The 15234-nt window shown below is 51.1% G+C and overlaps 1 protein-coding gene across 1 annotated transcript in view; it reads right to left on the bottom strand.

Annotated features, from left to right (window-relative positions):
* Positions 1 to 13207, bottom strand: part of Ccdc33 (coiled-coil domain containing 33) — a 108893-nt gene extending 95686 nt beyond the window's left edge. Inside the window, exons 1-2 of the mRNA XM_027923464.2 lie at positions 12898 to 13207; positions 11698 to 12026 (exon numbers count right to left, since the gene is read on the bottom strand). Of these exons, the coding sequence (XP_027779265.2) occupies positions 11698 to 12026; positions 12898 to 13207 (639 nt within the window). The remainder of the gene's footprint in view (positions 1 to 11697; positions 12027 to 12897) is intronic.
* Positions 13208 to 15234: the final 2027 nt, after the last annotated feature.

The following is a 15234-nucleotide window of genomic DNA, read 5'->3' as shown; positions in this document are numbered from 1 at the left end:
GGGGCCCTGGGAGCTGCTTCCCACCCTTCCCCCAGTTCCTTATGGTACAGAAAATTGCTACTGGGCTAAATCCATGTGTGTCCCCGTTTTGTCACAGACCCTATGGTGGTCCTGACCTTGTCTTATGACTCCTGTCCCAGTCCCCTGGACAGGAAAAATCTGGGCAGCAAAAACAGCAGGACACCTTGGAACCCAATCTTCACTGCAGGGAGCTGACACTTGACACTTTGGATCCTCCAGTTCCTCACCTACCAAGTGGATCTGCAGAGTGGATCAAGGACTAGATGAGAGAAGGAAGCCCAGCGCAGAGCAGGCAGCCCCCAGGGCTTTCCCTCACGCTCACAGCAAAATGGAGCGAACATGGAGCCCCCTCAGCTGGGGAGCTTTGGTGACAGGAGACTTGGGGGTGATGTTAAAGGCCCCAGGGTTCTCGTTGTTGGTCAGCACTGTTTCCATCTGCTTATCAGGCACGTTTATTGATCGCCCTGTTGAAGGATTCCTCTCAGTGTTTGGTAACCAGAGCTCTCGTTTGAGGCCACCCAGGTCCCACCATCAATTCATAAATCACTTTGCTGAAGATGCAACGTGACTTTTGGACATTTTTCTTTTAAAAAAATCAATAACTCGTTAACAAGGGGCTGAATAAAGGGGTAAGCGATGAAGCTGCCCACTATTCCCTACCATCAGGATGGGGCAGAAGTGGTACCTGCCAAGGTTGGGGGGCCCACTCAGGGCAGCAAGGCTCAACCAGTCTCCAGGAAATCTGTGTCCCCCTCACCCCGACTCTGCCAAACCACAAATCTGTTCAAGTCTTTCCTCTGCTTCAATTAACAGTTTAGCAGAGCCCTGAGTTCTAGGGAGACCCCTGCAGGCCTCTGGTCTGCTCCCAGGGAACCTCTCTGTCGGCTTGCCCATCCCTGCCTTACACCCTCACTTTAGTCCCATGACACACCTGTGGTCCCCCCAAGAGGAAGGTGGTCTCTCCAGGTTTGGGGACTTCAGATACCTTCATGTACCTGCACTGTCCTCCCTCAGCCAGCCTGAATAATTGATGGTTCTTCTTCCAGACACAAAGAGCACAACCTCCAGCAAACCTTCCCTGAAAGCTCCCCACACTGCCTCCACCCCCACCCCCACCCCAGGACATCAGATCCACAATCCCTGGGCCTCCCCTGGACCATGACCCACTATGGACTTCTCAGACAGGGTCTCTTTCCTTAGGGGACAGAGACCATACCTGGGAGTTGCTGTGTCTCTAGGACTCAGTATGTGGCTTGGCACAGGGCTGGTACCAAGGGGGTACTTGTTGAATGAATGGAACATCAAGTTGGCATTTCTCCTCTCTGCTACTCTAGCCAGGGACAGTGATGCCTGCACCCCCATACCTTCCCTTCTCTAGGGTGCAAGCCTTCAGTGCCTCTCCCCCTACAAGGGTGTGAATAGTTGGTGTATGTGAACCTCATGATAGCAGCTAATAATTTAACAATTAGTGAGCCCTTAGTCGGTGCAGATGCTACTCGTGTTAGACCTTGAAACTACGACCCAAGATAGTTACTACTATAGTTCCCACTTTAAAGACAAGAAAACTGAGAACCAGGAGCAAAAGAGATCAGCTTTAGAACCAGGCTTGTGTTCCTTATCACAGTGCTGTTCCATAATGAAGTGCTTGTGGGGAGCTTGGGGTTGAATGGCGGACAGCCCTAGCACCCCACCCACGGGACGGGGCCCCAGGGCTGGCTCTGCAGCCAGGAGAACCAGTAGGTCTGGAGGGCTCCAATTACAGGAAACTTCTTATTCAGGCCAACTCGGCCTGGGATCCCTCTCTCAGATTCTCTGCTCAGTTTGGCCACCCTAGCCTGAACCGCCGTCTCTACCATAGAGCAGAGCCTCTGGCCCTAATCTCATTTGAGGCCATGAAATCGCATTTGCAGCGTATTAATGCAGCGTGGAGCTGGCCTGGCCCTGCCTGTCTCCTGGAAGAGAGAGGAGCCTGGAAAGCAATCTCGCAGGGAGGCATCTCCAGGAACACCCGCAGACAAAAAGCAATTATGCTTTAAAAGGAGGATTAAAATAATGTCTACTCCCTCCCAAACACGTGCCCACCCGAGGGCCTCAGCTTCATTTGGTCCAGTGATGGTTCAGGGCTAGCTTCCTGCTGGGGTGAGGGATGGGGGTCCCCATGACTCGGCCTTCATCTGCTCCAGCAAACCACCTCCTTCAAGTTCCCCAAAGAAGCCATGTTTTCTCAAGCCTGAGTCCTGGCCTGGCGGTCCACCTCCCTAGAGCAGCCTCAATCCTGTGACTCTGACAAGCTGCCATTTACCTGCCCAGCCCCTTTGTTGAGCATTTGCTCTATTATTTAAATACAATTCAACACTCCTATCAGGGGAGGGCTGTTATTACTCCCACTCTAGAGATGAGAAAAGAAGGTGCAGAGAGGGTAAGTTCCAGAGCTAGAAGGCGACAAAACAGAGAAACTAGATTTTTTCACTGCTCTCTTCCCTGCCTTCCTGTCCTGACTCAAATATAGCTGGCCCTCCAAATCTGTGAGTTCCAAATCTGCTGATTTAAGGAACCCTGGATCAAACATATTTGGAAGCCAAGTAAGGCAGCCTGTGCTTGTAATCCCAGTGACTCAGGAGCCTGAGGCAACAGGATTGCAAATATGAGGCCAGTCTTAGCAATTTAACAAGACCCCAAGTAACTTAGTGAGACCCTATCTCAAAATTTTAAAAAGGGCAGGGCTGGGGGGCTAGAGATGTGGCTCAGTAGCAAAGTGCCCCTGGGTTCAATTCCTAATATATATATATATATATATATATATATATATATATATATATATATATGTATATATATATATATATGTATGTATTTGGGAAAAAAATTCTGTCTGAAGCTGGGGGAGTATAGCTCATTGGTACAGCACATGCTTAGCATGCATGAGGAGGCACTGGGTCTGATTCCCAGTATTTGCAAAAAAATAAAGAAAAAAAAGTCATGCTTGTACTGAACATTTTTACAGACATTTTTTTCTTGTCATTATTCCCTAAAGAATACAGTACAACAACTATTTACATAACATTTACATTGTTCCAGGCATTATAAATAACCTAGAGATGATTTAAAGTATTCAGGAGAGTTGAGCTTAGTGGTGTACACCTGTAATCCCAGACAGGGGAAGCTGAGACAAGGGAATCACAATTCCAAAGTCGGCTTCAGTCACTTCATGAGACCCTGTCTCTAAATAAGTAAATAAATAAATAAAGTGTATGGGAGGATTGTGTAGACTATATGCAAATACTGCACCATTTTACATAAGGGACTTGAGCACTTTGTACATTTTACATAAGGGACTTTGGTATCTGAAACCAATCCCCCAGGGTCTAAGGGGCAACTGTATTAGCCACCCCCTCATCTGTGACTTTAGCCTCCACAGGGTGGGTCCAGCTGGGTCCGTCCTATACCCAAGCAACTGCATGGTCTCACTATAATGCTCTTGTCTTCTTGGGAGCTCTGAGAGGCCAGGTCTGGCACAGATTCAGTGCCCAACAAACATACTCCTGGAAGAATTCCATAATAGCTCCCTGTAGTGGGGTAGGGATGTATGGCCATTTCTGTCTCCAAGGCTAAGCCCAGGGAGCTTTTGAGGCTGTCTGTGTTCTGGAAATTGTTAGGAAGTTGTCCCTCTCCTCCAAGAAGCCCTCCTGGACTGCAGTGAGGCTAGTACATTATCCAAGTCTCACAACCACGTATCAAAGCAGACCCCATTACCCACTTCCTATGGATGAGAATACAGTGGGTCAGAGAAGTAAAATGACAAGTGCAGAAAAACCTAGTTCAAGGCAGAGCAGGAGCCTCAATTCAAGCTGGTCTAAAGTTTGGCCACTGTACCTTTGTGGCTGTGACTCACTGTCATGCCTCCAATAGGGGCTAAGAGTTTGTTTCTGGGAGGCATTTATAGAAATCTTCTTTCTAAGTGCCAGCTATAGTGGGTGGGGTGCCCTGGACCCTGAGCCATCGATAGTACCCCAGCCTTGCTCCCAGACCACCCAGTGCAATGAGAACTCATTGTGGGGGTCAGTGGACATGGAGTAACCTATTTTGGCTGGTCTTAGTGTGATTTGGGGGCCAGGAAGAAACCTGCTCCTGTGAACTGCTTCCTCATGCTCCTGTCCAGAAAGAGTCCAGAAAGTGTTCAGTGACTTATTCCAATGGCTTAAGGAACTGCTTGTAAGGTGTGAGTTTCCCTGGGGAGGGATGCAGCAAATCATTCCCTCCTGTGTGCTGGTTACAAGATCAAAAAGACCAAAACATGCGCGGAGACCTGGTTTCCAGCCCGGCCTTCCTGCTGGAATCAAGGAGACGCTTTGGGCAAGTCTTTTACCTCCTCTAGTGGCTCAGTTCCTGTTCCAGCAAACGGCTTCCCTGTCCACCTCCCAGACTGAGGTGGGCTTTGTGGGCATTCAGTGAGTTCTGCCTTTGCCAGCCTGGCTCAGAGAAACCTCCCCAGTCAAGGCGATAACAGAGAACACAGAGCCCTCAGAGATGGCACTTACTGTCCAGTTCCTTGGCATCCCTACTAACTTCCCCCACCCCATGAAAATACGGTTTACTTCCTGCTTTCCCCCTACTTGTTTGTCCCCTGCACCCCTCCGTATTCCTGCCCCTACCCACTTGCCCACATTGTCCTCAGCACTAGAAACCCTCCATCCTGCTGGAATCCCACTGTCCTGAGGGCAGGGCTCAACGGTCTCCCTGACTTGTGTGGGGTGGGCTTTAATATACCATGTCACTTCCTACCCACTTCCTCACCTGAGCCTCACTGCCTCCTTCTCAGGAGGTACTACTTGGCTCATTCGTTGTAAGGATGAGGAATTTGTGACCCTGGGAGGTGGGTGACTTGCCGAGTCTCAGTGCTCAGATGCAACTGGGAAATGAGGTTCTAAGCCAAAGCCTCCTGATTCCCAGGCAGGACTGTTTCCCTATAGCAGACTGTGTCCTTGATGACCACCCACCTTGTCCCAGTGGGCTTGAAAGTCATTGTTCTCCACCTCCTCCGGTTTCCTCCCCTGTCCAGCCTGGCAGCTCCCCAAGGGCAGGGCATACAGCAACCTAATCTACTGCTTGGGAGAGTGAATAGGTGAATGAATGAAGAAAGGAAAGAGGCAGGGAGGCAGGGAGGTCCCCTTCTGCTAGGGGAGGATGAACCATGGGGGCCCAGGGCCGGCTGTCAGATCCAGATGGGAAAGGGTATCCCACAGGTATCCTCCCCTATCCCAGGAGGGGGCTGCTCCCTGCTGGCCTCAGCTGCCCCTGACTCTGGGACTCTGCAGAACCAGCTTGGTCTGCTGGGCTGATCTCTAGCAGGCCAACCTCAGCAGGGCCAGGGTGGCAGACAGGGGCTGTCAGTTTTCCTTCCCTGCTGCCCTCCCCCATCTGCTGTCAGAGTTGTATTAAAGATGGGTTTCTCATGGAGTTTTAATCTCACCTCATACATCACAAATGCCATGTCCCTGACACCTCTTACTCATTTGGAGGACTGCAGGGGGGCGGGTTGTGTAGAGATGAAGTGAGGAGGGTCTCCAGGATGCACAGGTCTGGGCGGGGGAGGATATGTACTGCCCATGTGTGTTCTTCAGTGCGTTGGTGGGAATCTATCTTTGTGAAGAGGAGGGTCTCTGCATGTCTAGGATGTGGCGGGTCTGTGTGTGCTCACATACATGTGTTGCATGTCTAAGCACCTGTGAGGGTGGCTGTGTTCCAGGGTTAGGGACATATCCATCTTCTAGGGATGTAAGAACCAGAAAAGGTCACCATAACTGGGTCCTCCTGCACTTCGTTCCTCTTCCTTCACTGTAAAGGTGACTTCTGGAGATAAGATGCCCCCCCTCTACACTTCTGTCCCCTGGAGCTTGCTCATTGGGGTTGGGCTCACTGGGAGGATAGAGGCAGGAGTCACTTCCTCTGCATCTCTCCCCACACTACCACACCAAGCACACATCTCTCTCTCTCTCTCTCTCTCTCTCACACACACACACACACACACACACACACACACACACAGTCCTCCAGGTGGAGCCAGTGTCAGCACCCCCCCCCCCCCCCCCCGGGGTGGGGGAAGAGGGAAGGAAAGCTGGGGGAGGGGGAGCAGGGCCATCTGGTGTGTTCCTTACAACAATCTGCTAAAGGAGCCACTTCCCAGACTAGCACCCAGGCTGGCCTTCTCTACTCTGAGCCTGGTATCTGGCCTAGAGATAGCGCATCTCACAAATTTGTGACGCCCTTCTCCACCTGGGCAAGAAGGAGCAAACCTATTTTCTAGATGCAGAAACTGAGGAGGCTCAAACCCATCTGCCTTGCCCAACACACCTCCCAACTTCCTCATTACTAGAGTGGCAAAGGCAAAAATTCATTAAATACATCCTGCAGGGCAGGGCTAACTCTAACTCATTAAATCTTCCCAGTCATAGAGGACAATAGGAATTGCTGTCACCCATTGTACAGATGTGGAAGTGAGGGAGTTGCTACTTGCATATGGTAAAACACCTACTAAATAAACTGGCTTGAGCAACGGTATAAATAAGAGACTCCTTTAAGTCCCATCTAGGATACACACCCAGGACTCCTGGGGTCTCTGGAGGACTCCCTTGGCAGAAAAGTGTTTAGTGCACCCAGAGGAGGAAGAGGAGCCAGCAGGAGGCCAGCAGGGTAATGTGGAGCATTTGGCCCCTGGCCTCTCCTCCTGAGGTTGGGGTGACTGGAAGTGCCCACGCTCCCCAGGGCTAGTATTGGCCTGCTCTGCTCCTTCTGCCAGCCTCAGTCAACCTTCCACCACAGTGACAGGTCTGCACCCCTCCCTGCGTGGGTGACAGTACTCTCTGAGAACGCCTTGACAGTGTCTTTGTTCCTCTGAAATAAAAGAAAATCGAGCTACAAAGGGAAACCTCAGGTAGCTTTTAACGGGCTCAGCTGCCTGGGGCAGAGTGTGTTCAAGCTGGAGGCAGTTGTCGCGGGAGCAGAAGGGGGAGCCGCCTGCAGCCCCCAGCCGCCCCCTTCTCAGGGGGGAGCCCCCACAATCACGTTCACTCAAGGAAAAGGCTCTTTCAAAGAGTGGCAAAGGAGAAAATCAATGAAAATTGATAGAGAAATGTAAAGCAGCTGTCTGCTGTGTGTATGTGTGTGTGTATGTGTGTATGTGTGTGTGTGTGTGTGCATGTGCCCGCAAGTGCAACATGCGCGTGCACACGCATGTGCCTGCTTGTGAGGGCACAGCTTGAGCAGAACATGCACCCTAGACCCTGGATGAATGCTGACCTGCTTAGGGCTCAAGACCAAGGAAGGTGGGGGCTGGGATGATGCCTGGCACATGCCAGTGGAGGGGTCCTGGTGGCTGGGGGGAGGGGCGGCAGCCGAGTCTCTAACTCGAGTTAAGAGAGAGATTAATATATTCAATCTGCTCCAGGGTAATTGAGGGAACAATTGGAGTGTTTTTCTAAAGCCTATAAAACTGCCTCATTTGCAAGGAGGGGCCGCGGGGCTGCAGGTCCTCATATTTAATGGAGGCAGGAAGAGCAGAGGAGGGGAGGCTTTGGGGTCCCAGCATGAGGGGCTGGGGGGGTGGGCATCAGCCCGAGAGGGGACTGGCAGTCCTGGTCCAAGCGGCTTTCACCTTCTTCAGTTCCTGCCACTTCGTTGGTTAGCTGCCCAAGCAGTGTTTGGGAGCCTGTTTCCCGACCTGTGAAATGGGCCTGGAGCAGCTGAAGGGAGGCTGCTCAAGACCCGGGAAGCCAGCCCACAAAAGGGCTGGCACCGGGGTGAAGGGGCACGAACAAAGAGGTGCCCGTCTCCCCAAGCCAGGCCAGTCCCCTGAGATTCAACGGGCAGTAAAGAGTAAAGTTAATGAAATCCGCATTGTGCGCCCCTCCCGGCTTGAACCATTTTAGTCTCCAGGGCAATAGAAATAGCTTAGGCAATAGCGAGCAATAAAAGACATAATGAATTTAAAAGCAGAGCAGAGACTGGAGAGTGAGGACTCTGCAGTGCTCTGGCCGGGAGGCGGGAGGGTGCCTGGGGTGGGGAAAGTGCAGGCCTGGAGCTCCCGCCAGAATCTAGACAGGGACCGACAGGCGGGATGGGGGATGGGGACAGGGAGGAACAAAGGGAGGACATCCGACACCGACACCGAGGTGTAGGGACCGAGGGCAGAGGGGACTCTAGGCAAGCCACTAACAGCTCCGTGGCTGTTCTCCGTTCCCCTCCATTTCTCCTTAATGAAAGTGCCCCAGCCTGTGGACGCCAAATCCACAATCAGAATTCACAGGCTTAGAGCCAGGTGCTTGGCATTTGGTGATTGCTTTATTAGCTTTTTCTTTCATTTTTCCCCTCTGGGGGCTGGGGAAAGGTGTTTTAAATGGAAAGAGTAAAAAGAAAGCAAGAAAAAAAAAAAAACCTTGAAAGTGCCATTTAAAACGCTCTTGGAAAACCCAATTGCTTCCATGAAACAAAACTGCAATTGTTTGAAAGAGGTAACTGCTGGGGGAGGGAGCCCACCACGCCCTCGCTCTCCTCCTCCCTCTGAGCCTGGAATCTAGAGCTCCCAGCCATGTGGGAGGAAGCTTGGGGCCTCCAAGGTTCAACACTGATTGAGCCGCTAGGAAGGCTCCCAGAGCTAAGAACAGGGAATTTTTAAATTCATGTTTTCAGATATTTTATCCCTGGGAATTTCCAGTCCAAAGTTTCCCTCTTAAACAGCTCTGCCCCAGGGAAGTAGTCCTTGAAACTTCAGAGATCTTAGGAGACGGGAGTGAGGTTTCTGGAGGGTCAGCCTAATGGTTCCAAGCTCAAAGCTGCTGTGGCCTCCCCAGGTCCTCCCACAGAGGTCATTTGCCCTCCCAGGAGTTCAGCAGAGTCACCTCTGATGGCCCCTTGATCAAGCCTCCCCTGCATCTTCCTGCTGTTTCCTGAGGCTGGAGCACCCACTCTGCCCAGTGCAGGCCACCTCCTTGTGGTCTGATAACTCCCCCTTACCATTGGACAAGGAGGGGCAGGGTATGGGGTGGCCAGATAGTCTCAAAGCTGCCAAGAGATGACAGTGGGCAGTGTCAGGGAGTGGGCTGTGTGGAGGGTTGGGGTGGAGGCTCCACCCACTCAGGAAGCACCATGTGCCTATGGCTGGCAGGGAACCTGGAGTGGTTGCCCTTCCATGCTGAGAACCCTTGGTAGCCCCTGCTAGCAAACACTTAGTGCCCTCTGGTGGGTCAGGGGTCCTAGGAGTGATCTTCATCCTAGCATATGATTGTTTCACACTGAAAATATTTAAGGGGATAGTCCTTCTTAGCCCTACATTCCTGTGGTTATTTAGGGCCCAGTAACCTGTTGGGGCTGAAAAACAAAGTGATTCTGCTTCAGTCAGTCCTTGAAGTAGGCCCTGGTCACCTACTGAACCCTGCCTCTGTTCCCTACTTATCCTTGAGCATCCTAATCATGGCTTTCCCAATCGCCTGCACTTCATGCCTCCCTCTACCCCCACTCCACTGCCCAGCACCATGACCATCATCAGTTCTGGCTGAAAAAATGGCAAACACTATGCAAATTAGAGAACAACCTGTGAGCCTACAATACAGTCCTAAATCAAATAAATAGAGTCAACTGTTGAGATGCCTAGTGCAGACAGGACTGAGAGTAGCCTGAAAGGGATGAAACCAATTCTGGGAAAGCTTCCTGGAGGAGGTGGCCTTGAATTTAGATTTTGTATCTGGAGCCCAGAAATCCATTCCTAGACTTGACCTGAACATTGCTGAGGTTGGGCTACATCCCAAGAATGCAATCTTCTCCTGTCATCTCTAGCCTTCCTGCTTCAGGCCTTTCCTCCTGTTGTCCCTGCCCTCCCAATTCCGGCTCCATTTCTCTTCAACTGAGAACCAAAGAGAGCTGAGCGAAATCTTCCCCTCCTGGGCTTCCTTGTCCTTATTCACAAATTGGGGAATGCAGGGAAGAGTGTGAGGTTTTGTGGGCCCCTGTGGTTCCAGGTCACATCCACTTCCCTAGGGAGGTGGCACAGGTCCAAAGGACAACATGGGTCCCACTGAGCCTGGTCTTGATGCCGCCTTTCCAACTGTGTCTGAGCCTTCAAGAGGCAACACCAGAAAGATGCCTGTCTTCCTCCCTCTCAAGGGCTGGGCTGGACCGAGTTTGCCTCACTAAAAGCACAGCCCTCTATTCTCAAAGGACCCTCCATTGTCTGTTCCCGTGGGCTTCTGTGCTGTTGTTAGGCCTGTGATTGCTGACCCCCTGGAGGGGGCGATTTCCCTCTCCCTCGAAAACCATTTTCTTGTCTTGGTAGAAGCAGACATCTGACACTTTAAGAGGGAGTGTGGCGCAGAGATGATGGCTTTAAATAACAGAAATTAGAGCTGCTGAGTCTGTCACAGCCATCGGACCAGCCCCTTCCCCCAGCAGCCCCACCCTCCCTCACCGTGCATTTCAAACAGCAGCCTGGCCTGTGGCTCCGGGCTGGGTGTGACCAAGCCATGCTGGGACCTGGTGAGCAGGGATCAGCCTGTCCCAGAGCTCAGAGTCTCCTAAAAGCCTAGTCCTGTGATAGAACATAGGACCGAAGGGCCAGGGCCCAGGCTGTGAAGTCAGGGAATTTACAATCTGAGGGAACAGAAAGTTCCCTAGGAATCCAGGTGACACCCATCTCATTTTACAAGCTCAGCACACAGCACAGAGCTGGGGGTACAGCGAGGAGTCAAAAGGGTGAATGAAGGGACAGAGCCAGAGTGGGCCGTGTTAACAGCCTGGAGCCCTGGACAAGAGAGGTTGGTCCCTGGGTCCCTGGTTTGCACTTCCTGCTCACTCTGCCAAAGCCACAGTCCCCTCTTGTCTTTCTATACACACCCTCCAGTGGCTTCCCATTGCCTTCCAAATTGACAAATTCCACCTCTGCTCTTCTGCCACTACCCTCCATTTGCTCTAGTTTATCCCATCTACCAGCCCTCTTCCAGCCAGACTTGGTCCATTACCCAGGCTCTGCTCAGCACCATACCAGGGCAGTGGGGGAGAGAGGTGATGCAGGAGAGCCCCCACACCTTAAGGACCCACCTAGCTTTGGGTTCAATATATCACTGTGTACTAAGGTCTCAGGAATGTTGTTGGCATTAAATGGAATCAAGTAACCTTGAGCCTTGGTCCCTCGCCCTGTGAAATGGGCTACCATTTACTCTACTGGTTTTTCAGTGCTGGCTGTGAGGCCTTCCAGACATGCTGCCTGTCTGTGGAAGTGGGAAACCCTCCTGTGCTCAGTTAAGGACTAGATACCCTCGCCTGGGCCTGAGGCTGCCAGGGTCCTGGTTCAGGGCTGAGCCTCTCCTGGTCACAGTGGGAGCTGGAGGAACTTGAAGGTGGGCCCACAGAGGAGATTAAAGTGAGTGTTCCCTGGCGAGGTCTCAGGGAACACTAACACACTAGGCAAAAGAATCCCCACCCTGCTGTGTCCCTGCTTTGTGTGGCCTTGGTTCCATCTATTTTTTTTTTTTGGTCTGTCCCTTTAAGCTGAGACTCCTGGTCCATCCTCAGACTGCTGATCACCAGAACTGAAGGAGGCAGCCTTGGGAGGCTTTGCTGCTCTGCCCAATGATCTGGGACCCAGAAAGCACCCACCTGCAGCCTGGGAAGTCCGGGCTCTGGATTTGGTGCCATGGGTTCTGGTTGTCTGTGTGCCGGAGGACAGTTGGAAGCAGGAGGCTGAGGGGCCCGGTGCACATGGAAGGCCACGCTGTAGGCCAGTCCTCCACAGTGGCGGACAGTGGGGTCCTCACTGGCCCGGAGCAGAGGCAGGTTGCCACGGTAGCGGTACAGGTCCTCGTGCTCCCTCGCCTCCAGGTTCATGCGGGGTTGGTCTGGCCGTGGGTAGATGGGGAAGATGGCCTGGCCCACCCGCTGGACTGCCTGTCCTGAGGCCCCCTCCAGCCGCAGCGCCTCCACACGCAGCCGCGCATCATGGTGCCCATCATTCTTGCAGAACCCTGGGTGGGAAATATGGGATTTGACTGTGGTCTCTAGGGTCTCTCTCTACAGTGGGTGAGAAGGACAAGCAGGGACCCAGGGCAGCCTGGGCTGGCTAGCTGTTGAGTCAAAGCCCATCAGGCTTGGTGAAGTTTTCCCTGGGGGGTGAGCCCCCTCTCAGGTCCCTACCTGTAGCTCCTCCCTTTACCCATGCTGGGTACCTGGCCCCTAGAGGGAGGAAGGGAGGGCTCTTCACCTATGGGGCCATCGTGGGCCCTGAAACCACCTTGCCCCAAGGAAGAGTTCAACCTGTCCCCAATTCTGGTCACCTAAAGTCTGGGACTTGGTTTTCTCCTTCCCTCAAGTCTCTCTTCTACTGAGAAGCTGTCCTGGGTGGCCTCACAACCTAGGCATGGATCTTTTTCTCCCTTTCGCTTTTTTAGTCATTCTCTAAGATTCCTGCCTCTCTTTACCTGGTCTGGAAGCTTCTAGAAGGCAAGATCTGGGTCTCCTTGTCCCTGTTCATCCGCCATACCCACAGCTAAGTGATGCTCAGAGGTTCTAGGGTTACTTGCTGTAATGTTCACTACCCAAGACCGGGTCCAAACCTACCTTGGGCTAGTGCTTTTAAATTCACACCTGCCCCTCCGTTTCCTCCTCACCTTACCCTATAGGAATAATACCAGCATCCTGAGTCATACTGAAGGAGACAGAGCCTCATAGAGGGCCAGTATCCCCAAGGCCACATGGGCCAAGATTTGTAGTTTAGTCTGAGGATCTGCACACCCCTCCCAGCACTCCTGAGCTTTCCTAGGGTCCCTGGAAGGGGCTGGGGGAGAAGCCCAGGGACCTCCTCTGCCTCCCACTCCCCCTCCCACTCCCACATTGTACCTTTGGGCAAAGTAAAGATAAATTTGTTCCTGGGGAGGGTGAGGCTTTGGCCAGGATCCTGCTGCTCAATGACATCAGTGACAGCAGAGCAGGCTTGGAGGGGGTCCCCATCATTCACCTGCAACTGTACCCCATCTCCAGAGCCTGCCAGCAGTGGGTTCTCAGCTGACAGCCGCAGGGCATATCTGCCTTTCTCGTTAAATCCCACACTCAAGACCTCGAACTCCAGGTCCAGTGTCTTTTCTTCAGCCTTCAGCCTCTGGCTTATCAAGGATGCAGGGAGCCAGGGTTCAGGCCCACTAAAAGCCATGGTCACGTTCAGGGCCTGACCCCAGGCTAAGCACTGCACTCCTGCCCATAGTCCCAGCCTGTGTCCTGTCTGAAAGCCTACAGGCTGGGTGTTCAGGGACACACCCACTTCTCTCCGTTTGTTTGAGAAACCAGGTAACAAGCCAGGAAGATGGGGCCTGACCTGGGGAACCAAGGCAGCCATTAATCTCTTTTAGCATTTGTTCCTTCGACAAATATTTATTGAGCATATACTCTATGTGAGGCACTATTTTAAGCATTTGAAGTATAGCAGTGAACCAAACATTCCTGCCCTCCTGAAGCTTGTCTTCTAGTGAAACAGGAAAGGGAAGAAGACAAAAATGAATATGATATATAGAAAATAAGTAAATTATAATGTAAGCTAGAAGACAATAAGTTCTATGGAAAAAAAAAATAGAGCAGGGCCAGAGTTGAGAGGTACATGAATATATGGTATTCAGAATTTTCCATTTCTGGAAGAGCCTGTCTGTTCGCCCCCAAAGATTCTTAACTCAGTTGTGAACAGTGCGATAAGGGAAGGGGGATGTTGTCTATTCCCTGGGATTACTCCCTTAGCACCTGATTCTGAAATCAGTTCACCCACTTAATCAAAACACACAATATGGGGCACAGTTTCACTTTACAAAGAGCTCTGAGCCTTTCACACTGAAGAGTAGTCAAGCTGAAATCCATCGTTCCTGATCCTGGGTCTTGCTAATACCCAATGGAAGTCAGAAGATTCTGGAGACCTCTCAGTAAGAACCACACCTACACCTACTATTACCACCACCACCATCACCACCTCCACCAACCACATCATGAACACCATCACTATCTCCATCACCACCACCACCACCATCACTACCACCACCACCACCACCACCACCACCACTATCACCACCATCACCACCGTCAATATCATTATCATTAATGATGTTTTTCATTGAGCAGCTACTAGATATTAGGCACTCTGCATAGCTCTCTGAGATAGATACAGTTATTTGTTGTTTTGTTCTACATTTTTTTTCAATTGTAGATGGACACAATTCCTTTATTTATTTATTTATATTTATACGGTGCTGAGGATCAAACCCAGAGCCTCACACATGTTAGGCAAGCATTCCACCACTACAACCCCAGATCCTATTTCCTGTTTTACAGATGAAGAATTTGAGGCTGAGACAACGTTAAGAAATTCATCTCAGGGCTGGGATTGTGGCTCAGTGGAGAGTGCTCACCTAGCATGTGTGAGGCACTGGGTTCAATTCTCAGCACCACATAAAAATAAAAAAGTTTTAAAAAAATTTTTTTAGTTGTAGATAGACACAATATATTTGTTTGTTTGTTTACTTTTGTGGTGCTGGGGATTGAACCCAGGGCCTTGTGCATGCGAGGCAAGCACTCTGCCACCTGAGCTATCTCCCCAGCCAAATATCTTTATTTTTATTTATTTATTTTTATGTGGTGCTGAGGATCGAACTCAGGGCCTCATATATGCGAGGTGAACACTCTACCACTGAGTTACAACCCCGGCCCAGATAAAGTTATTTTTTTAAAAAAGAAATTCATCTCAGATCACGTGGTCGATAAGCAAGAGTAGAAGGGATGTGGCTCAGTGCTTAAGCACCCTTGGGTTCAATCTCTGGTACCAAAAAACCCCACAAAATTACCATCTTAACCATTTTAAAATATTCAGAGTTCTAAGTACATTTTGCCTTGTTGTGCCAAGCACCTCCAGAACTCTTTTCATCTTGTAAAACAGAAACTCTATGCCCCTCCTTATGCCCTAGCCCCTGGCCACCATCCTTCCACTTTCTGTGCTATGAATGACTGCTCCAGGTACTTATATAGGTGGAACCATATGGTATGTGTCCTTTTGTGACTGGCTTATTTCATGCCCTGGAGAAGTGACTTTTGCTCTTGCTCACCTCCTTCCCTTGCTGCTGTGGTTTCCCCTGCCCAAACTGTCAGCTCTATTTGGAGCAACTTCCTCCTCCTTGCAGACTGGTAAAACTTCTACCTACCACC

This window comes from Marmota flaviventris, chromosome 2 (genome assembly GCF_047511675.1).
Source record: "Marmota flaviventris isolate mMarFla1 chromosome 2, mMarFla1.hap1, whole genome shotgun sequence".
Classification (NCBI taxonomy): domain Eukaryota; kingdom Metazoa; phylum Chordata; class Mammalia; order Rodentia; family Sciuridae; genus Marmota; species Marmota flaviventris.
Note: the sequence above shows the minus strand (reverse complement) of the source record. Positions and strands in the feature narration are given on the sequence as shown.